The sequence below is a fragment of the Sphaerodactylus townsendi genome, linkage group LG10 (assembly GCF_021028975.2).
Source record: "Sphaerodactylus townsendi isolate TG3544 linkage group LG10, MPM_Stown_v2.3, whole genome shotgun sequence".
Taxonomy (NCBI): Eukaryota; Metazoa; Chordata; class Lepidosauria; order Squamata; family Sphaerodactylidae; genus Sphaerodactylus; species Sphaerodactylus townsendi.
The window spans coordinates 44993179-45017227 of NC_059434.1; the positions used below are offsets into that span (position 1 = coordinate 44993179).

General features: G+C 44.0%; 1 protein-coding gene across 1 annotated transcript in view; it reads left to right on the forward strand.

The window, feature by feature from the left end:
* The first annotated feature begins 319 nt into the window (after positions 1 to 319).
* DCHS2 (dachsous cadherin-related 2) overlaps positions 320 to 24049 on the forward strand; it is a 127807-nt gene continuing 104077 nt past the window's right edge. Inside the window, exon 1 of the mRNA XM_048510090.1 lies at positions 320 to 2449. Within this exon, the coding sequence (XP_048366047.1) occupies positions 650 to 2449 (1800 nt within the window). The 5' untranslated portion in view covers positions 320 to 649. The remainder of the gene's footprint in view (positions 2450 to 24049) is intronic.

The window sequence follows — 24049 nt, forward strand, 5'->3', positions numbered from 1 at the left end:
ATTCTAAACCTGCTGTCTAAGCCATAAAACCGTAATAGGATTACTAGTTACTACCAACCTACAGCTGCATTGACAGCCTTCTGCACCAGTGCTTTGCAGGGGCTCTGTCAGAAAGGGACTGCCAACTTTTCTGTATGCTCAGCACTCAGCATCTTTCCGCCCAGCTGGGGTACCGGGGACAGCCTCGCCGCTGCAGCTTTCCTGCCATTTCTCCCAGCAGTGGAGTTTGCCCTTGCCTGCTGTCACATGGGGAGGGGGTGTGTTAGCAGCAGCTCGGCGGCGGCAAGGGGGAGCCACCAGAGCAGGGCTGCAGCAGCCTCCGAAGCAGCATCATGAGCACAAGGCAGGGAGCTGTCCTCTCCCACTTGCCTCTGGACACTTGTTCTTCCCAGCTTCAACTTTACCGGCTGCGTTCGGCTGCGTTCGGAGGAGTCTAAGGATTTCCTGACAGGGAGACGATAATGCACCTGATTCCAAGCAGCAGGGAAGGCTGCAGCTGGGAGAGGACTGAAGAAAGAGAGGCTGTGGTCAGTGTGACTTAAGGGAGCTCCAGGCGCGCCTGCTAGGCAGAGACCTCTCTGCACTCAGAAAAAGCCAGAGCACCGACACTGGCCTGGCTTGCGGATGAGGGAAAGAGACTGAGAGGAGCATGGGGCACCGGCCAGTCCCCCCGGGGGCAAGAAAGGCATCTGGGAGACAGCCAGTCTGGTTGATGCCGCTCTGCCTATGCCTGTATGCAGCAGGAGGTTGCCTGGGCCAGGTGTATAACCTCAGCCTGGCCGTGGACGAAGGGCTGCCGGCGGATACTCTGGTGGGGGACATCAGCGCGGGGCTTCCCCCAGGCGGGGCGCACCCGGGGGGCTTCTTTCTCTCCGAAGAGAGCGGCGAGTCGGCGGTGCTGGCGGATTTCCACGTGCACACCGACACCGGCATCATCCGCACGGCGCGGCCCCTGGACCGCGAGCGCCGGGCGCACTACAGCTTCGTGGCGGCCACGCTGCAGGGCGAGATGGTGCAGGTGGAGATCACCGTGGCCGACGTGAACGACCACGAGCCCCGCTTCCCCCGGGACTCGGTACGGCTCGCCGTCTCCGAGCTCAGCCCGCCCGGCAGCGTCTTCCGACTGCCGGCGGCGCGGGACCCCGACGCCGGGCGTTTTGGCACCCAGGGCTACTCTCTGCTGCCGGCCGACCCGGGCACGGATCAGGAGGGAGGGCCGCCGTTCCAACTGCGCTACGGGGTCTCTCCGGACACTCTGGATCTGGCGCTGCTGCAAAGGCTGGATCGGGAGCGGAGGGGCTCGTACCGGCTCCTGGTGGAAGCCTGGGACGGCGGGAGCCCCCGGCGGAGCGGCCGCCTGCGCGTGGAGATCCAGGTGCTGGACGAGAACGACAACGCGCCGGCTTTCGAGCGGAGCGAGTACCGCGCCGGCGTGCGGGAGGACGCTCCGGCGGGTAGCCCCGTGTGCCGCCTGGTGGCCACCGACCCGGACCTGGGCGCCAACGGCGAGGTCCGCTACCGCCTCAGCCGCCGCCAGGGCGACCCTTCGGCGGCCTCTTATTTCGAGGTGGACGAGCGCACCGGGGAGCTCCGCCTGCGGCGACCGCTGGACCGCGAGGAACGCGCGCTGCACCGCCTGGCCGTGGAGGCCCGCGACGGCGGCGCCCAGCCCGAAGTGGCCACGGCGCTGGTGGCCGTCGAGGTGCTGGACGTGAACGACAACCCGCCGGCCATCCACCTGCTCTTCCTCTCCGAGGCCGGCGCCAGCGTCTCCGAGGGCGCCCGGCCCGGGGACTACGTGGCCCGCGTCTCCGTGTCGGACCGGGACGGCGAGGGCGCAGCGGAGGGCGGCGGCGTGGCGCTCAGCCTGCAGGGCGGGGACGGCGCCTTCTCCCTGCGGCCCTCGGGCGACGGCGTTTTTTTCCTGTGCGTGGAGGGCGCCTTGGACCGCGAGAGCCGCGACGCCTACGAGCTCCGCCTGGTGGCCACCGACTCGGGCTCGCCGCCCCTCTCCTCGCAGCGGGCGCTGCTGCTCCGCGTGGCCGACCTGAACGACCAGGCGCCCGCCTTCGCGCAGCCCCGCTACCGCGCCACGGTCTCCGAGGCGGCCTCGCCTGGCACCGTCGTGGCGCGCCTCAGCGCCTCCGACGGCGACCAGCCGGACTCGCCCAACGCCCAGGTGCGCTACAGCCTGGCCGCCCCGCACGCGCTCTTCCGCCTCGACCCGCTCAGCGGCGTGCTCAGCGTGCGAGGGGGGCTGGACCACGAGCGCGAGGCGCGGCTGGAGGTGCTGGCGTGGGCGCGGGACGCGGGCGAGCCTCCCCTGTCCGCCTCGTGCCTGGTGAGCGTCAGCGTGGAGGATGCCAACGACAACGAGCCCGTCTTCGAGCAGCAGGTCTACAACGCCAGCCTGGCCGAGCACTCGAAGCCTGGCCTTTGCCTACTGCAGGTAACCCAGGCCTCACTTGGGCGCAGCCTCACCTGGAAGGCGCAGGTTGTTCTCCTCAGCTTGGGGAAGCTGGGTAGGATGAGCCCTAGTTAATGATTGGATGGGAGACCACCAAGGAAGCCCAGCTTGTTGTGCAGAGCCTGATTTTGGGGAGGCTGAGCAGGAGTTTGGGGGGTTGAGTAATGTCAGCCCTAGTGGTTGGATGGGAGACCACCAAAGAAGCCCAGCTTGTTGTGCAGAGCCTGAGTTTGGGGAGGCTGAATAGGAGTTTGGGGGGTTGAGTAATGTCAGCCCTAGTGGTTGGATGGGAGACCACCAAAGAAGCCCAGCTTGTTGTGCAGAGCCTGAGTTTGGGGAGGCTGAGTAGGAGTTTGGGGGGTTGAGTAATGTCAGCCCTAGTGGTTGGATGGGAGACCACCAAAGAAGCCCAGCTTGTTGTGCAGAGCCTGAGTTTGGGGAGGCTGAATAGGAGTTTGGGGGGTTGAGTAATGTCAGCCCTAGTGGTTGGATGGGAGACCACCCAGGAAGCCCAGCTTGTTATGCAGAGCCTGAGTTTGGGGAAGCTGAGTAGGGTCAGCCCTAGTTAGTTGTTGGATGGGAGACCACCAAGGAAGCCCAGCTTGTTGTGCAGAGTCAGGTAACTGAAGGAAACTATGGAGTCAAATGGCTTTTTATCATCTGTGCCAGGCGAAAAATTGGTACCCTTTTTGCCCCAAACCAACCTTGCCACAGTGATCCATGCAATGGCCACCACAAGATTGGACTGTTGCAACTTGCTCAATGCAGGACTACCCAGACACTCCAAATGGTGCGGAATGCAGCAGTGCAAATCCTTACAGGGACCCTCTGGCACACACATATAATACTAGTGCTTTACCAACTGATTTGGCTCCAAGTGGAGTACCAGATCAAGTCCAAGGTTCTTGTGCTAATCTTTTAAGCCCTAAACGGTCAGGGGACCATGTACCATTAGGAGTGCATGCCCCATATGTCCCCTGAAGGTCACTGCTTTTAACAAATTAAAATCTGCTGGTGAACCCTGGCCCAAAGGACAACCGTCTAAAGATTAGCCTCAACTTGGGCCAGGGCCTTTTTTTTTGCCCTGACCCCAATCTGGTGGAAAGCTCGGTTTTGTGAGACCTGAACACTGCAATATCTGATGCAGTTCCTCAGGGCCTGTAAGACAGAGCTCTTCCACCAGGTGTATAGGAAAGGCAGCCATCCAACTTGGCCTCCCTTCCTCTCTTTTCCCACCTGTCTGCTTTCCTGCTGAGATAGTATGTGTGTATTTAGTTTTGCTGCCATCTCTTTTAGACTAGGTTTTAATTTGTCCACCCCCCCATATATATTGCTATATGTGTTGGAAGCTACCCTGATCTCTATAAGAAGGATGGGATGTAAAACAATCAAACAAACAAATTCACTTGCGAGTTGTCAGCACTTTCCACTGCCCACTTTGGCTCAAAGGGCAGGCAGGGTGGGAAGGTGCCAGGCTGAAAGGACAGCATTCTCTTATTCAAATAGTGGGAATTTGGGGGTGATGCAGCTTTTAAAATCCCTGTAGCACACTAGAGTCACAAACAGAACCTGCCAAAATTCCTTCTTCTGGTAATTCTTCAGTGGGTTAAAATAGTCAAGTGGCACCTTAAAACAAGGGTCTTCATGCCTCCTTAAGCCTTTCCTGGTTCCCACCAAGAGTTTTTAAGAAGTGGGTGGGGCCAGTCTATTGTGGCTTTTGTCCAGGAAGGCTTCTGATTGGCTTTTTGAGATTTGATTGACTGTGCAGATTTATAAGAATGTTGCTTTGTCAGCAGCTTTCACCACAGCACAGGATGCTTCAATGTATGAGTGAATGTAAACTGTGGCAGCCATTTTGTTCCTGCGCCCACCACACTGTGTCAGAACTCTAATAGGTTGGTGTGTCCTGCCTCAAAAACTTACAAGATTATATTCTTGCATAAGCCTTTGTTAACTAAACCGTGCTTCCTCACTATATATATATAGAGTGTGGTACAAAGGGGTTTTTTCTTGCAGTATTTAGTTTCTTTGTGACAGTGTGATTACAATTAATTTTGAAGATAGGTTATGATTATGAATTAATTGCCACAAGTGGCTTTCTTTAATAAAGTAGAATCTCCCCTCTTATTCCTTGCTGTATTTACTATATTGCTGATACACTGGAGTTGCATGTGGGACTTGGCACTAAATTTAAACTCCTCTCTTTCCAATATAAATGTCAAGGGGAAAAAAGAAAATGAAAAATCTTTACCTATAATACTTTCCCAACCTTTAAGGAGCAGCAGTGGCGTAGGAGGTTAAGAGCTCGTGTATCTAATCTGGAGGAACCGGGTTTGATTCCCAGCTCTGCCGCCTGAGCTGTGGAGGCTTATCTGGGGAATTCAGATTAGCCTGTACACTCCCACACACGCCAGCTGGGTGACCTTGGGCTAGTCACAGCTTCTCGGAGCTCTCTCAGCCCCACCCACCTCACAGGGTGTTTGTTGTGAGGGGGGAAGGGCAAGGAGATTGTAAGCCCCTTTGAGTCTCCTGCAGGAGAGAAAGGGGGGATATAAATCCAAACTCTTCTTCTTCTTCTTCTTCTTCTTCTTCTTCTTCTTCTTCTTCTTCTTCTTCTTCCAACTTTCAACAAACCTTACTGTAGGCAGAGGTGGGGATCCAACCAGTTCTCACCACTTCTCTAGAAGTGGTTACTAATTTTTTTCTGAGTGCCAAGAAGGGGTTACTAAAGCAACCTCCCTGCCCAATAGGGACTGGAGGTGCGTGTGTGCGGTGGCGCCACTGTTTGAATCCCACCACCATCGGAACCTGTTATTAAAATTTTTGGATCCCACCACTGCCTGTAGGGTTTTCAAGGCAAGAGATGATCAGAGGTGGTTTGTCATTGCCTGCCCCTGCATTGTAACCCTGGACTTCCTTGGTGGTCTCCTATCCAAATGCCGACTCCTGCTTAGTTTCAGAGATCTAGCAAGATTGGGCTAGCCTGGGACATCCAGGTCTGGGCTGTGAACCATGTTACCACAGGCTTATTGCGTGTTCAAGTCACTGCGTGTTCAAGTCTCCACACTCAGCCTATGTCAACCCATTTGTTTCCCTGAGTGGTTTGCCAGACTCCATATTTGAGACTTCAAATGAGAAAAAGCAATCTTTGTAATGTTGTTAGTGGAGGCAAGAAGAGAAGTAAAATACTTCTGAAAATTAGAGTTTGTATTGTGTTTCACATGTTATAGCTGTATAGCTTTTTCTGTTGGTAAGTTAGTTGGCTTTGGTGACCCTGGAGGGAGAAGTAGTTGCTCTGTGTTTTCCAAGAAGCAGAGATTTTCACACCAATTTAGGGGAGATAGCCACAATTGACTACTTCTGCTGTATTCTTTACCATCTTTAATCACTGGATTATTCCCAAAACTATGTGTCCATTCTCTCCTCCCCCACCAATTGTTTTTAACTGCATTGGCATATAACTGGATTCTTTGAGTATGTGCAAGTGCCCAGATACAACACTTCTTCCCTGCTGCAAGCCTCAGACATTCTGTGACTACAGTCCATGCCCATTTTTTTGCAGAGCAACTACTAGACCATTGGTAGATAGAATTTACTACTTCTACTGTCTCTTTCAAACTTAACCATTTACATTGTTACATCTCAAGGACATAGGTAAGGGGCAGTTTCTCGGGTTCAACCCCCCATTACATGTCCAAAGCTCTGCCCCCCATTGGTGGTTTTTTGTATTTTTAGTGTTTTTTTTTCAGTTTTTGGCCTGCGGGGGGTGCAGATTTTAGGCTAGCGGCACCAAATTTTCAGAGATTTGTTGGGAGACTCTCCTGATGATACCACCCAGGTTTGGTGAGGTTTGGTTCAGGGGGTACAAAATTATGGACTCTCAAAGGGGGTGCCCCATCCCCCATTGTTTCCAATGGGAGCTAATAGAAGATGGGGCTACACCTTTGAGGGTCCATAACTTTGAACCCCCTGAACTAAACTTCACCAAACCTGGGTGGTATCATCAAGAGAGTCTCCTAAAGATACCCTGAAAGTTTGGTGCTGCCAGCTTAACAATTGCATCCCTGACAGTAGGCACCACCCAAATTTCCCCAGTTTCTCCTTTTAAATCTACCCCCTTCAGCATGGATTTAAAGGGAGAATCTGAGGTCCCCAGTTTAAACATTGAAAGTGATGCTGTCTCAGGGTGGGGGAGAATCCATCTCAAAACAGCATCACTTTCAATGTTGTTTTAACTGGGGACCCCAGATTCTCCCTTTAAGGTGGATTTAAAAGGAGAATCTGGGCTCCCTAGTTTAAACGCCATTAAACAGCCAGCTGGTGGGGGTGGGTGGGGCAGGGGGGTGGGGTGGGGCAGGGGAGTCTGCCATCCCTGGCCTCAGAGAGCTGCTTTTATAAGCACTGAGGCCGGGGGCAGGTATTGGGGAGGCATGGCCACGCCCCCAGGGGTGGGTGAGGGCATGGCCCCACCCCCAAACCGACCCCATAAAAAGTCTATACTTACGTCACTGCGTCCGATAATTGAAATGTAGGCAGGCTAGTAGGTAAGAAACTCTCTAGACAACCTGAATTTTTGAGGTATGAAAGGTATCACTTGTCACTTTCTGTTCCCTTTCTGTTATCAGTTGTACATATAAGCAAACTTCCTGAGGATTGGATGATGGCAAACATTTTGCTCAGTGGGTTAAGGAATTTATTGCCACTATTTTTTTTTGTAGTGTTAAGCAGCTTCGGTGATACTGGGGTTCTTTGTTTGTGCAAGGCTTTTGCAAAGTATTTATGTGAACATCCTTTCATCTTCCATTATTTCTGACAGACAGATTCATCTCTGGTTTGTGAATGGTGGGAAGGTAGATGACAGAGCATTTGATAAGTAGCCTATCTAAAAACTGAATGGAGCAGGTATATTTGATTGGATAGACTCCAGACAAGTGGAGTTATTACCACAGTAGAGCTTCTGGCCAGAAATGCACTTTAAAGGGAGTATTTTATCACCAGAAGAGAGCTGCAGTTGTGTGTGGAACGGTTGAGTGATTTCTATGAGCACAAACACATACTTGCTAGTTTTATGTATCTTCAGAAGCCCAGATATTTACCTGGTATGTACTAACAGATATGCAGCAGCTCAGTTGTTAGGATTTATAATTGGTCCTGCAGCTCTGGTGTGGTGCTGATTGTGAAGCTAAATTTCTCTTAATATGTTAATTTAGAATTGGTTTTATCCAATGCCTCATGTATATTCCAGTGCACTATCTTGAAGCCAGCAGCTTGGTATGAAAGGCCAGTCTGAGAATGGTCTGTTTAACCTTTGCATGGAAATATCTATGATAAGGATCTTCTAGTGTTCTTATTGTTGGGAACTTTGTCTTCGTTTTAACCCACACCTATCATATTAACTTAAATCTTGCTTCTTGTCCTATTCTCAGTAGATCTAATTAACAAGATAGAATGGTCCTTTTTAGCACCTGAAAATTGTCAACATATCTGACCACTCCACTAAGCAAAGTTTGAAGCCAGGACTCTCAGCGACTTACTGTCTTTGTACTGAAGTGTTGGCCTCCTTTGTGTAATATATGTGTTTTCTCTCTTGTTGTGGACCCCATACGTTCTTTGGCAGGAGAAAACAGCTTGGGACTGCCGTTCTGCATGGTCTCCAGTATAAGTTTCCTACTTACACTGTGTGCTCCTTTGCTCTGAGATGTTTATCCCTTGGCTTCTCAGAGCAATAAATGAAAATGTTTGGATCATGGTGCTGCTTATTTTGTGTGCTAGCAGCATTTCAGAAATGAATAAAATTACATCACACAGAGTCTCTGCAAAACATGATTTAATATACCAGTTCAACAGCTAATTTGAATGAAATTAACTGTTAAAATCTGGTATTTTAGGAGTACAGGCTCACATGTTTAGTATACAACTGAAACTAGAGCAACCAAAATAAAGAATGAGAGAAGTTGAAAATTTCCCTCTTGTGTGCCATTTGTTAGAACAGTGTTCGTTTGCATTATATATCAATTAGACAAGAGTGTTCATGTTTCAGTGTGGTACAAAGGGGTTTTTTCTTGCAGTATTTAGTTTCTTTGTGACAGTGTGATTACAATTAATTTTGAAGATAGGTTATGATTATGAATTAATTGCCACAAGTGGCTTTCTTTAATAAAGTAGAATCTCCCCTCTTATTCCTTGCTGTATTTACTATATTGCTGATACACTGGAGTTGCATGTGGGACTTGGCACTAAATTTAAACTCCTCTCTTTCCAATATAAATGTCAAGGGGAAAAAAGAAAATGAAAAATCTTTACCTATAATACTTTCCCAACCTTTAAGGAGCAGCAGTGGCGTAGGAGGTTAAGAGCTCGTGTATCTAATCTGGAGGAACGAGGTTTGATTCCTGTAGCTCTGCCGGGGCCTGAACACTGTGGAGAGCTTATCTGGGGAATTCAGGATTAGCCTGTACACCTCCCACACACGCCAACCGGGTGACCTTTGGGCTAGTCACAGCTTCTCGGAGCTCTCTCAGCTCCCACCCCACCTCACAGGGTGTTTGTGAGCTGTGAGGGGGAAGGGCAAGGGAGGATTGTAAGCTCCCTTTGAAGGTCTCCTGCAGGAGAGAAAGGGGGGATATAAATCCAAACTCTTCTTCTTCTTCTTCTTCTTCTTCTTCTTCTTCTTCTTCTTCTTCTTCTTCTTCTTCTTCTTCTTCTTCTTCTTCTTCTTCTTCTTCTTCTTCTTCTTCTTCTTCTTCTTCTTCTTCTTCTTCTTTATACCAATGAGCAACAAAAAAATAGAATTACTATATATTGTATTATTTCCTACAGTTCACACACACGTGGTGAGGAGTGCCATGGAGGGCAGGGGGGCCGCAGGGGGCCCTGGGGGGCAATTTTGCATCCCCCACTTGATGAGATTTGTTGTACCCAGGGACAGAGATTACCCCCTTGTCCCTAGTGGAGTTAATCATTAATAACCGGTTCTCCGAACTGAGAAAATTTTAGTAACTGATTCTACCAAATAGGTGCGAATAGGCTGCATCCCACCTCTGATTACCTTGCTATGCAAATATGCTGGTTGTCTAGATATGTCTGTATGAAATTGTTTCTGTCTAAATAGTTTACATTCTTTTGTTTGTTGCAAAATTTATTTGCTAATTTCAACTGAGTGTTAGAGGGCCAACATTTACATACCAAGATAGCATGATGTGCAGCAGTTGACCATTAGTTTCCTTTTTGCAGGATGTGCAGCAGTTTACATCCCTATCTTAATTACTGGGAATGTTTTCACAGCCCAGTAGGCCTGCTTAGGATTGCTCCCTTATTTTTCTGATGTTACTCAGTGGCCTTAGTTAGTATTTGTAGCCTAGGACATTTAAACTTTTAAATTCCATAAATATGTGCAACTTTATGTGCTGAGTAAGTTATAAATTGTGTAACCACACAACACCCCAACGTAAAATAAGTTTAAAGTATTTGGACAGAGTTTAAACTCGGGACTTGGCATTACTAACAACCAAAGGCCTGGACGTGTCTTTGACAGCTCCCAACTTACTATCTTAGAATTTAGGAGGGCTTTGAGTTACCAGTTGTAGAATGGTTTTTAGAATGTGGGCATGTCTATTAACGTACTATATTGTTGTTGCTTCAGTTATATGTTGGCTTTATTGGTTTAATTTTGTTTTGTGTTGTTACTTGGCATGGGTTCCAACTATATTAGGAGAAAGCCAGGTCTAGAATAGTATTAATGAGCAAATCATTGTGAACATTGAATTTGTAGTTCTTTAAGCAGCTGAAACTGTTCTGTTATGAAGCATATTGCTTCATAATGGTGGGGGAGCCTCAGAATATTAGTTTTAAATGACATTTTGCTGCCTGCCTTTTTAATTGTCTTGTTCTATGCAGTCTGTTTTAGCCTTGTGCTTCAGAATTCCATTTCATAATATTGCAATCTCTATATTCTAACTCTATTACTGTGCTTGTGTCAGCATTTTTCTGGCAATCAGTTTTTAAAACGAAGCTAGTAATAAAACAGTTAACTTCCTGTGGTCTGTCCTTGCTGGAAATTAGTTATGAGGAGGGAGTCATTTAGGTACTATTGAAATAAAGCAGTGGCTGTTCTGTTTTCTGTAATAATTTATACAGCACCATTCTTTGTGCTTTACTGGGTTTCAAAAGACAGAGCACTGCATCAAGGCATTTACAATCATAGTAGAATTACCCTAATCCAGCTCTGTGACAGGCAACTATCACCTATATCACATAGTGGGCCAGGTAAGAATGCACCTCCTCATTCACATCAAACTATGTCCAGCTGGATCATTGGGACTTGGATGGGATCAATGAGACCTTCACAAAACTACATTTTCCTGTGCTCTTTTGATGAAAACTAGGTTAGAATAATCCGTTTCAAAAAAATTAAGTTGTAAGTGTGCCTTGGTTACATCAGAGTGAAAATACAAAGGTTCTCATGATGTTCAGCATCAAAAAATGTACTTGTGAAAATGTTGGTTTTCTGGCAAACAAAATTATGGCAGTGATGAAGGCTGTTCTTGTCAGAACCATGCAAGCCAAGCTCCGATGCTGTTGCCACTCCTCAAGGGCTTCCCTGAGGCCTGGCTGTTGGCTTTTGGGTGCAGGAAGATTTGTCTTATCAGTAAGAAATTTCATTTATTTATTTTATTTTCTATCATACATTTCTCCCCAGGAATGGGGGGACCCAAAGTGGCCTAGGTTGTTGTTCTCTCATAGCAATGGTTTGTGAGATCGGTTAGGCTAAGAGTATGTGTCTGGTCACCCAGCAGCTTCCATGGCAAAGGGCCAAATTAAGCATGGTGGCATCTTTGAATCTGGCAGTGATACAATTGGGCCCTTGCAGCAATTTTTTTTAGATATCGAATGAAAAGTGTAGCTTCGGGCTGAGCATGGCCGTGTCATAGTTTAGCATATTGCATGCTGGCTTGTTTTTGTTGGCATCTTCAGAGGATCAGATCCTCTGAAGATGCCAGCCACAGATGCAGGCGAAACGTCAGGAGAGAATGCTGCTAGAACACGGCCATACAGCCCGGAAACCACACAGCACCCAAGTGATTCTGGCCGTGAAAGCCTTCGACAATACAATTTTAGATATCCTTCTTTGGCTTTAAAACAGCAACACAAGCCCAGTAGTGGGCGTAAAGACGCTATGATGTCTAGTGGCTCACAAGGGGGATTCAAAGCTGAGTCTCCCAGATCCCAGTCTGACATTCCAGCCACTACACATACTGCCTTTCTTATGAGGAACTTTGTACTCATAAGATACTATAAGTTTATAGATTCTTCAAACATAATATAAATGTGCATAAAATGTGCATTTTATGATGTCTCTTGAATATAGGATTACATTCGTATAGGATTAAATAATAGTTTTTGAGCTCCTTAAGTATTTTTCTCATTTATTTTTCCAGTGTTTTTTTTAATATAGGGTATTGTGGACTTTTTAATTTTATTACAGAATTACACTGAACCAATCTTGTGCTACAAAACTGTTACACGCTGTGTTAATAATGTCCAACTGATTACTCACAAAATACCTGTTCCTTGTTTAGTATGGTATAAATTCTCACCCTCAGAAGAAGGCATTGATTCCATTGGGGATGGAGGAAGTGTTCTGCTCATTGTTCATTCCACACTGTGTTGCTTGATGCTCTAATTTACATTTTACTGAATTCCCTGGTCCATGACTTGAATTAAAGTTCAATCAGTTGGCTGCGGCAACATGACCTTCACAGGTCATTTTGTTTTTTGCTTACAAGCCAATCTTTTCATGTCACCATAGTCCTGAAAAACATACGTTTTTGAAGTTCAGTGAAAAACAGCTAAATATGTCTCATTAGCATATTTTTCCTGCGGTTAAAATGCCTTTCAGATTTGAATAATATTCTAAGCTTACGCAGTTAGTTTTTGCAGATTTTAAAATGTGTTTACAATGACCGTGTCCAATATTTCAGCAGGGAGATACTTACACTTAGACTAGTAGTGACTCCTAAACTTTTCAGACATTTACAGATATGGCACCTCACCTGCACAGAGATAGAGTTACCTGTTATTCTTATGGTATACAATTGTTACCCTTTTGTGTAAATAAGGGCAATCCATATTTTGTCCAATTTTGGTAAGCATGTTCTGAGCAAGTGAAGTGATGCTAGAAAATATGTGGGTTGTCCTGTTTTACACACAATGGGAAGGTAATGGGTAGTGTGAACTCCCTTTCATATTTGGCTTGAGACCAACATGGTACCAACTGAAAGAAACAATTGCTCAATAAAAGAAACTATTGATTAAGCTTCTTTATTATGTTTTGGACATTTAAAAAAAGAAATACATTGAATTTACAACACAGTAGTTACAATATCATTATAGGAACAATGGAATTGTCAATTACAAAGACAGCACACTCTGTAATGTTTCCTGATCTGTAAACAAAACATGCAAAATACTTTCATTTGCAGGCATGTCCTAGAAAGGAGCCTTTGGTAAAGCATTTAGAAGCTACTAACCACAAAAACTAGGCAAAATATGTCTTTTCTTTGGGCATACTTGTAATGAAAGTCCAGGCATTATAGGTTTAGCATTACCTGTTTCTAATAACAATATTGCAAAATTTGCAACCTGGATCACTGGAGAAGCTACACTGGACAAATACTATTCATATGTACTGATTCTGCATTGATCTACATTGAGCTGAGGTAAGGTTTGTTTCCCATGAAAGTTTTTAACATTCATGTGTTGTTATCTTCCAATTGGTCTCTTGCTAGGCTATTTCCATCCTCAGCATGCATTTTCCCCAACATACTTTACTACAGTCTCTTTTGAAAGAATAATGTCCAATATGTACTTATGCAAATTTTCAAAAGTCCCATGTCATGTCAGCACCATTTTTCCTGCGTTCAGGTCTTTGCAGTTGCCACAATGCCCATGCTGTATCACTGGAAGGCCTTTTGATGGATATTGCTGGTTTGTTTTGCTAGAAATTGTTTGTTTGTTTTGATAGAAATTGTTTGTTTTGCTAGATTTTTTTTAAAAAGCCCTTTGATGGTGCACTGGGGAAAATGGAAGTCATGAAGAACGTCCTGTATGGAATCTTAGTTGCTGATGTCATATCTCTGTATCTTCAGCAATGATGAGAGATCATCAGATCTGATTAATGGGGTAGGTCTTATTTTCGGGGAAACAGTATATCATTGTTTGAATTAATTAGATAAACCATGTGTTGGCTAATTGCAGCTTCGACACAAAGGTCCTAAATTAGCCATTCAGATCAAATAGGTCAGGTATACCACCCAAGATGGGAGTAACTGCTGTTGGACACCCTATGCTTAGATGCTCTCCCCTCAGACTGAGAAAGGAGCATTGGACTTACCACACAAGTTTCTTCTACTATGAGGAAAAGAGAGAATAGTATTCTACCCTAATTAAGGGGAAATCAATTTGGCCTGACTGTATGTCTGTACATATTCATTATATTGCTAATTATCTTCTCATTATCTGTTCCACTCAGAATTGTTCAGTATTCATCTGGCATGTTTGCCTTTTTAATTGTTTCCTCCCTGTGTTCTAGGAGAAGGTACCTCACCAAATATCCTGGAGCATAGCATAAGATGATGTGTCCTTTCATAGGTTTAAATTAACAGAAAGCAAAGAGTATGAAAGTAAGTGGTGGGGTCCCACAAGAATTGATATTTGGGCTTGTGCTGTTTAACAAAGGCTGTTAAAGCAAACTCTATGCTTAAGATTATTAGGGAAAGGACTGAGAATAAAACAGTCAATATTGTATTGGCCCTGTATAGATCTGTGGTGCAACCACATTTAAATACTGTAGGAAATGTATGGGGCCAGATAAGGGTTTTGCCTAGCAGGGCTTCCAATTGACTATTGGAGATTTGATTGGCTCCACAGATTTTTAAAAATCTTGCTTTGGCAGCAGCTCCCTCGATAAAACAAGGATTTTTGCTGTTTTATTAAAGTTATGCTGTGGCAATCATTTGGTGGTTGGCCCAGCCTCCAGAGGCAGCCATTTCATTGCTGTGCTTCCTTGCTGTGTCAGAATTCCAAATGTGCCTATAGGTTCAAAAAGGACGGGGACCACTGATCTCAAATTTGAAACATCCTCCAGGTTTCAGGGTACTGAAATTCTTTCATTCCATGAACCCCATTTCCCCATGTTTCTCATTTACGTTATGCCCATCTACATATGTGAACACACAGTCACTGTATAATCATTGTACTATTTTGTGAAGATGAACTGGTGTTTAGTATTGTTAACAACTCTCAGCCTGAGCACCATTTCCGCCCCCCCCCCGCCCCCAATATTAAATCTAAAACCTTAACATGTATATTTTATAGTAACAATAAGGCTAATTTTTTACTATTTCATTGAAGTATGCTTGGGGAAAGAAAATTAAACACACAAAATGAATTCTGGCATTATTTATTACTCTGATCACACTTTACAAACAAAACAAACAGAATCCTTTATAATTTTATTAGATATTTTGGGCAGAGCAGAACCGTACAATAATTCGCAAGTTTTTTTTTTTACCATGGTGAAAGAGTTGATGACACCTTGGATTTAGGAAGTGTATATCTGATATTTTTAGTGTCAGTTAAACACTTAGCTGACTATGTGGCTCTTGATTTATAATTAAACAATACAATTTGGAGAGAAGTGGGAAAGAAAGGAGCTCTGTAAGGAATAAGAGGAGGTACAACCAGTAGTGAATTCTCTGTAATTAACATGGGGAAAAAGCCAAACATCTTGGAAGACTGGGATCTTGCAGCTTATCACTTGAATTCCTAATTGATGCTGATTGTATTTAAAGACTTGTTTCCCTGTGTTACCCCCCACCCCCATACGGACCTGAGACATAGCAGTCAATCATCTGTTGTTTTTTCACCCATCTGCAGTTTGTATGTTTCATGCTAGGGTCAAAGTGGAGATGTCAGTGAATGTTATTAAGAAAATGTATAATTCCCTGGGGGTGGGAGACACAGTTGAGGGGAAAACAAGCATCTTTTGTCCTTTGCCTACCATATCTCATCAGGAAAGACAATATAAGAGAACAAACTCTACTATTCTTCTGCTCTCTACTGCAAATGGTCCCTTCCACACAATGTTTGCTTAATTCACCCATCCCCCTCCAAGTTCTGAAACTAGAAGTGGAACTGCATGAGACCCAGTGGGACATTTGAAGGTAGATTTGAGCATTTCTCTCACTAACATTCTCCAAATTACATAATCCCATTTCTCATTATGCCTGCAAAATTGAAGTTAGAATTATACATTGTTGAGGTAAAATATAATTTAGCTTTGGAAAGTCAATCTCTGACTGTTCTTGAGGATTTTCCACTTTATTGATTGCTATGTGTCCAGAGACAAGACCATGTTTCTTACTTTGTGAACCATTTAGTATAATGGATTACAGATAATAATTGTATCATTTGTGAATGAACCTTAGGACTGCTTCACACATAGCACTTTTCAATTACACCTTCCCAACATACACCTGCATATACTCAGTGGTGGGATTCAAATGATTTAACAACCGGTTCCAGTGGTGGGATTCAAATATTTTAACAACTGGTTGTTTACAAGCACCATTTTAACAACGGGTTCTGCCAAAGTGGTGCGAACAGGCTGAATCCCACCACTGCATATACTGGTTGCGCGTGTCTAAATTTTCTGTCATTGAATGTATTTGGAATAGAAGTGGCAGCATGCTGAAGTATTACATTTTAAATGTAGCTCTTTTTTTGCATTCAGGAACAAGAAATATAATCTTGATAGACAGAATTTATGGGGGTGGGGCAATTTTGTTTCCTCAGCTAAGAAAAATACCCTGCTTTATTAATGGTGATAACAAGCTGTTGGCATTCCCCATGGAGAGAATGATGGATTATGCTGGCTGTAAGTAATGCAAAATATGCTGTAACGGTTAATAGTATCACAAGTGTTTTATGTACTGTGGATCTGTAAATTTTGCAAGTGAACAAGTGTTTAGTATTGCAATTTTGTCTTTTTAACTTCATGTTATTCTTGTACATTGGATTCAAATTGGGCTTTTTCACTTTCAAGTGTTTTCTTGCAGTGTTTTTATTAGTTCTCTTTTGGGAACTTTGCTATGTAAACAGTGTAGATGGTGAAAATGCTGAAGTCTTTTGTTCTCTCTGTAAGTAAGACAGATATTGGTGCAACTCAGAGCTAAATTAAGACCACAAGTTTTGAAAACAACTTCCTCTTGAGAAACACTTTTGTGTGTGTTTTAATTTGATTCCTATCAAAGCTTCTCATTTTAAAGATGGCTAAAGACGTGCAGTTCTGGATTTTCTTGTCTCCTTTGTTTCCTCCTCTGGGGCCAAGCAAAACATTTAAAAAAATAAACCAGACTTTGCTTATTTTAAAAGTTCTGGTGTCTGCGCAGAAAACATTTTACAGGTCATTTTTAAACTTTAGTGCTTTACTTTGAAGTTTGACTTATTTTTAAGCATGAAACCATTAATAGTATCACAGCTACTTTTCATATCCATAACAAGAAAATATATAAGTTTCCATCCCTGACACATGTCTTAGTATCCTGCAGTGACCTTGAAAGCTCTTCAAATGTGATTTTCTTCCCTCTTATGCAGAGAATTGGATTGTCATGCTTGTGTCTGCTTCGCTTCCAGCGCTGGTACTTACATCTGGCATATGGAAACGGGTGATGGGAAGGACAGTTTTTTAAAACCTTAAAGCATGCTTGAGACAAACAACTTTTGTATGCTTTATTGTTTTACCAATCTAAACAAATGCATATGGTTCGATGTAATTTCCAAAGAACTGAATGTACATTTCCATTTTCAGAAACTATTTAAAGCCTTTATACGTGGAGTTAGTATACTCCGCATTCCATGCATCCATTGCTTTAAAGGAGTGCATAAACTTGAAAATAAGTTAATTAAATCTTTCCAAATAATATGAATAGAATTGTTCATAGTGTTCACTGTTGATTAAACCAACTTTGAACATCCAAATGTTTGGGACATATGCTGCAGCAGAGCAGACTGATACAGTGTGCTAGTACTTCCTTTAAAACTTCATGATGAATCTCCTTTCATGAAATTTAGCTAGCAGTTGGGTTGTTGCCTATTGACAACGTTGGGTCGTTGCCTGTTGACAGTGAGTAGACTCCTATGGAAGGAGCTGGGAACCTTCTGAAAATTGGAAGGAGGAGTTGTCTTCAGCAATGGGATTTGGTTAAATTGACAGGATGTCCCAGCCCACCCTTTGGCACATTCAGACCTTGGGTACTGAGCTTTGTGAGTGCCAGTCAGAGAACAGTAAAAAACAAAAAAAGCAAATAGAGCTGGGATCCGCAGTAAATTACTTCCTTTCATTCTCACTAGAGTTGCTGAGGGGTTTCCCGAGTGTTTGTGGAGAGTACAGAAGGAAGACATGGGAGTAGCTTCGTTCAAATCAAGGCTAAGAAAGGATAAAAGGGGTAGTGGTAGAAATCTAGATATAAATAGTGAGAAGCAATAGGGACTTGAGCAGATCTCCAGAAAGGCAAAAGCAAAATGAAAACACAAATACAGCAGCATGTAAGAAAGAATTGTATGTTTTTATATAAAACTAATAGGAAGATTACTACACCATCACCTAGGATGCAGAAAAGGGCTCTCAAAGTACCTTACCGAATGAAGACAAGAACCTGTTTCCAAATACACAATTCCAAAGACTGACATTAAGATTTTATTAAGGATCATTTCTACTGATTTCCCCTTCCTGTGTGTGGCCCCTTCCGCACAGGCAAAATAATGCGTTTTCAAACCACTTTCACAACTGTTTGCAAGTGGATTTTGCTATTCTGCACAGCTTCAAAGAGCACTGAAAGCAGTTTGAAAGTGCATTATTCTACATGTTCGGAATGAGCCTGTGTGTGTGTGATTTCCCCTTCCACTGCAGCCCCCTTCCCCTTCCCCTTTCACTGCAGCGTCTGAGCACCCTGAAACTTTGGCATCCAAGCAGACTCTTGAGAACAGTACAAGGGGCAAAGTCAGGGTCTGTAGTAGGAAAAGGGAATCCATAGAATTCAACATCCCTTCTTAATGAAACACGAGTGCTTTGGAATTGTGTGTCTAGACACAGGCCATTGTAATGGCTGCTGCTGTTACTAAAATGCTTCCAAATGGAGGTTTTGCTTTGTATTTCCCTATTACTTCAGCAGGGTATTTTTTATTTTGTTTTTTGTTTTGGTTTTTGAGAGGAGGGATTCCCCATGACTTTGTCTTGCATTTATCCACCTTGTAGGTTTTTGACTGCTTTGCTACATGTTTTTTCCAAAGTTCCTTTGGTACAATCTTTCCTGGAAGATGATGTTCAAAAGTGCATTTAGGATCCATGTGGATGGAATGCCCCTCCATAGCATGTTTTTTTTTACTAGCTAGGTAGTAGATATGTTGCATATAGCGCTCTCTCTCTCTCTCTCTCTCTCTTTCTTTCTCTCTCTCTCTCGCTCTCGCTCCTCCCCCCCCCCCGGGTGTGGAAGCTCTGTTGCTACTGTGAATGTTCTTCCTTTGCAGTGGCAGTGAAAGGAGTACAAATTGTCCCAGTATGGAATCAGCTGTAGCCAGTGATCAGTACTTTGAATCTCTTCTGTTCCACTTTCCCATCACTTTAAGTGTGCAGATGAATGAAACAATCTTATTTGTTGTTAATAGTCTCATTAGTTAATGATCTAGCCTTCTTCACAGGCCTTTTGTAGAAGTCAGAAATTTGAACCCTGAGATGGAAGAAAAGAGAATGTATCCGGTGGGTCCTTGTTCATTCTTTGTGGGTTGGAGCTAAGTTCCCTTTCAGCAAGTGGAAGGAATCTTTTGCCCTTGGAAGGGAATGGGAGGAAGTCTTGCAGATTCCTAGGTTTACTGTTCCTCAGGAATGGCTTTTTGGGAAATATAGGAGATGGTAAGGTCTGCAGTAAGAATGAAAAAGCTAAAAGGTTGTTCCATGAGTAGAGTTCTACTTGTGGCTCTTGGGATTCATCCCAATGTTCTGGAGAGGCCCCTCTCATGTTCCTTTCCATGGCATATGTGGATCAATACACTACTAGAGGACCTGGATGAACTCATGATTCCTCCTATGTGCCCATGTGTTCTAATTAGAAACTGTCTGAGGATGTTGACTCACCAACCATTTTCATTGCATTCCTCTGGTGTAGTTTGAGTAAAGACTCTGGAATGGTTGGTGGTCTTCCTCTCCCTACATGGATACAGGAAGGTTTCACTTGCCTGGAAACAAAAGTATGCATGTTTCATGAAACCATCTAAGATTCTTGATTCATTTGTAAATCATGGGAATTATTATCCCAAAAGAATATCCATGCAACATGCAAGTGCTTTGTAACTGTGAAAGGGAAATTTGATATTTACTTAATGTTGTTGTCATATCAGCAATCCTTGACTTTGACTCTTCTGCATCAGGCAAGAACTCCAGAGATACAACGTGTATGTTGGAAACTCTCTTCTTGAGCCAGAACAGAAGCAGATTTCCACCGATGTAAAAGAAAAGAATCCCAGTGTTTCTCCATCTTTCAGCAAGCCAAACTAGGTGACACAGTATCTCTGAATTCAAAGTGGGAATGCACCAATGTTTTAAGGCTGGAAATTCATTATTTAATTATGTCTCATAGGATATGATGGAGAAGCTCTTTTTCATTGCTCACCATGGGGTGCCAAATGGCTGGGCCATGGTGGAAGAAGCAGAGGATATGCCGTTTCTGGTATGGTCAAGACTCTGTAGTCTCCTTGCTCAAATTGTTTGAGCCCAGTTACTGGGGAGGTTTGAAAATGGTGCAGATAGGGGATAGGAGCACTGGAGAGGTGAGGGATGAGGCTTGCTGGATGATGGAGATGCACCTCTCTCCATCCCTGACTGCTCCCCATTGATGCCTGCAAAGGAAAGAAAGAAAAATGCCATATGTGATCTGGCAATCTGATATTCCATGGCTGATTGGTAAGAAAGAGATTCTCAATTTTCTTCATTGAGCCCCTGCTACATATTTTTAAAAGGAGGAACTATCCACCTTAAAATGGTGGGGTGTTTTTTTTTTAAAGCCTCAATTTTGGATTCAGGGGCCCTTTCCCCACTTACCTTTGACCACCCTTTGCTGTGTGCTGCTCTCAGTGCGTGGCATCTCTGGCGAGCGCCTGGGCGTCCAGGCGCCATTTTGAGGAGTGCCAGGGATGCCGCGTGCTGAGGGGGCGCGAGAGCGGCAGCGTTGGGGCGGCTGCGCTGTCGCCGCCCCTGTAGTGGGGAGTGCCCCGGGACCCCGCGCTACTTGAGGAGAGTAGTGCGGGGCTTAAAGTAAGTGGGGAAAGGGCCAGGGACACAATTTTGTGGAGTTTGGACCCGAGAATGCTTCCTTGCTTACATTTTTGAGTATTGATGACTCCTCTTCAGAAATGTCCTCTGCTTTGAGGTTCCCACCGTCATGCTTCTCAGAAGTAACTGGAAATCCAAAGGATGCTTTCCCAGGTCCTTCTGGAAAGAAACTGTGTGTGTTTCTTGCCCTTGCTAGTCTGAAGCCCCTGCACTCCCATTTGCGCTCAGAACTAAAGATACACCATAAGTCTTTGCTTCCTGTCCTTAACAATAACGGGGCAGTGGTTTTTCTGAAGTTTCAGCCATGGAGAAGAGGATAGTAGCAATGCAGGCATTTATGCAGGAGTGTGTAGCCATGAATCATTGGCTGATTCCGCATGGGCCAAAAACAGCAGTGTGAAAATGGTGTGAAAATGGTGTAAAAGGGTTTAAAACAGTGTAAAAGGGTTTATACTGTTTTCACACCGTTTTCACACCGCTGTTTTTGGCCTATGCAGAATCAGCCATAGTATAAATTATGAGAATACAGATTTTTTTTTCCTAATCTGAATACTATTTGTATTGCATTAAAAGAATTGGTTCAGTAGAAAGTCATTCTGAGTCAGAGGGCAGCTTGGGAGACAGTAAAGAGCAGAGGACAGACATATTCAGCTCTGCTTTGGTAGTACTAGGAGCCAAATGAGGATTGAATTTGGATGGCATGAAGCACTTGAGGAAAGTCAGTTGCTTGAGGTGTAAACTGTAGTTGCCAGTAAACATGTCTAGTAGAAGTGAAATTTTATTTGTTGCAGTGTAAAGTAAGTAATGAAAAAAAATGAAAGGAAATCCAATCTGTGAATGGAAAAAAGGCATGAGAGAAGACATTATATTTCGAAAAACTGCATAAAAGAACAAGTTCATGATGTTGTAACTTGATCTTTTGGTTTAGTTTTTACACAGATAATTTCCTTTTAAATTGTGTTTAAGCTTTTTTTGCAATGGCTCAAAACCAAAACATTTTATGCAGAACAAAGTATATTTGGTCAGTATTTTTGTTTGTTCCCTTTGATGAATGTAAGAGGCAAGGCTCCACTTTCTGGGATAACGTTTTTGTTTATTCATTTTCTTTTTAAAAGTTGCCTTTGAAGTCCAGGTCTCCAGTATAGTTCTTACGTCACTGCAACTACATAATGGTTTTATGCTGCTACTAGACTTCTTAAACATTCTGTTTTCATTAAAACAGTAAAAAACAAGAGAGCACCGTGCATTTTCTAAATTAAAAACTATGGTTTAAATCTGCATGTCATTAATTAGGTGGTGCCTAAAATCTTTATTTATGTCAGTAATTTTCGAAAAGCATTTAAGGGGTGTTTTCACTCTTAAAAGGAACTAACTTGTGTTCATATCTGAAGTATCAGATCAGAGCCCTTCGGGGGTTGGACGGTATATAAGTTGAAAAAATAAATAAATAAAAATAAAGTATGAGGCACATGTGTTGCTATCCCTTTGCTATTTTCAGTGAGAGTGATAGAGCTTTTATGCATCCTGCTCTTACCTTGCAACTGTGCACTTTGCAGGGATTTTTTCCCACAGTTTTATGTTTTAACAGGTTTTTCCCACTGCCAAGTCAAGCCACCATCTCTCCCCCACCCCACTTTCTTTTTCAATCTGCACAGGAGAAATTGCTGTGGTATGGATGGGAAAAGCTGGGAGGAGCAAGGAAACTCAAAGGAAGTGAAACACATGTTGATTCCCTTTGCTTTCTTTGGTTCTAGAAAATAACCACGTTGAGAGCTTTCAGAAACCACACACATTCTGAAATCTGAGAGTGTAGTGAGTCCAGAGGTGTGGGGGAACTTGTGTGAAACCAAGAATCCAACCTGAAGGGAATGTATACTCAATTAAAAGGAGACTAGATGTGCCTAGTCTTGGGTTCATTTTTGAAATCTTTTGGCATGATAAGAAAAGCAAAGTAAACAAGGCCATCATCACTGATTTGAGGTGGCAGGACCATTAACATTTGGTGGGTTGTATATTAATAGCATTCTGTTTATACTCACCTGAAAGCAGTGGACTGAAAGCAATCCATCTTGAGCTAACCTATTCCCTTTTCAACAAAAAGAACTAAGTACATCATCTACCATGTGCTGGATCGTCTTTGTTATAGAGTTCTCTGCTGGGGTCCTAGCACCTAGTGCCTAGGAACTAGGACCAAAGAGGAGCATTCTAAAACAAAGACAGTCCAGTATGTGGTGGATTAAGTTACAATTCTACTTAATTCTTTTTGTTGAAAAATCTATAAACCTGTATAGACTTCTTAAGGTCATACTCAGTATAATCAAAATTCAGAAGAAGATTTTGATGGGAAACCTGCGGCAGAATAAGCCATAAATTTATTGAACAGCATCAGGGATACAGGTAACAAGTTAAAAGGATGTGAATGTTTTTGTCCACTCAGATGGGAAGGTCTGTAATCTCACTGGTGTTGGCATGACCTGGCATGCCTCCAGAGTCTTCCCTATCTGGTCTCAATAGGTTTCAGCCAAAAGAGGGAAAGGGGTTAAGTGCACCCATGTCTTTCTCCTATTTGACCTGGGCTCCCTCTGACTCTCAGGCACTGGGAAGAGCTCAAGCCTATACTCCTTGGCCCACATCTTGGGCCCTTGTAAGGTCAGTTTCTGGAGGTTCACCTCCCCCCTTCAATGGGGGTGGACATTCGCTGAGAAAGTGAAAGGAGGGTGTGGCTTTCTGCCCTCTTCATTCATCCTTGCAGCTAGAATGGTATGATGATAATCTTTCACTTGGCTATATAGCCTTCCCACCTGGCCATCTTTGGCAGTGGGATCAACATTCCCAAGACTTGGCTGCCAAGCCGGGTTTATATCCTTCCATGCCAAGCAAGGAACTGTAGCACATGTGCTTGGGGATGTCAGGACCTGTCCTCTCCTGCCTGGATCCTCTGGTAAGTCAGATTGCCTCCGAACAGAAGACTTGTGCCTGTTGGTTGCCTTTGGACAGAAGACTCATGCTTTTGAAAGACAACTCTACTGATCAAAGAACTGTCAAAACTTGCAGTGGAGCAGAAGCTTGGCTAGAACAGGAAAACTGCAAGTCCTACAGTGGGCAGCTAAGCACACTGGTCACTGTGGTGATTGGTTGTGTTGTAGACTTGACAGATAGCATTATATTGGGAACGGAGTCCATCTTGGCTTCTTTCT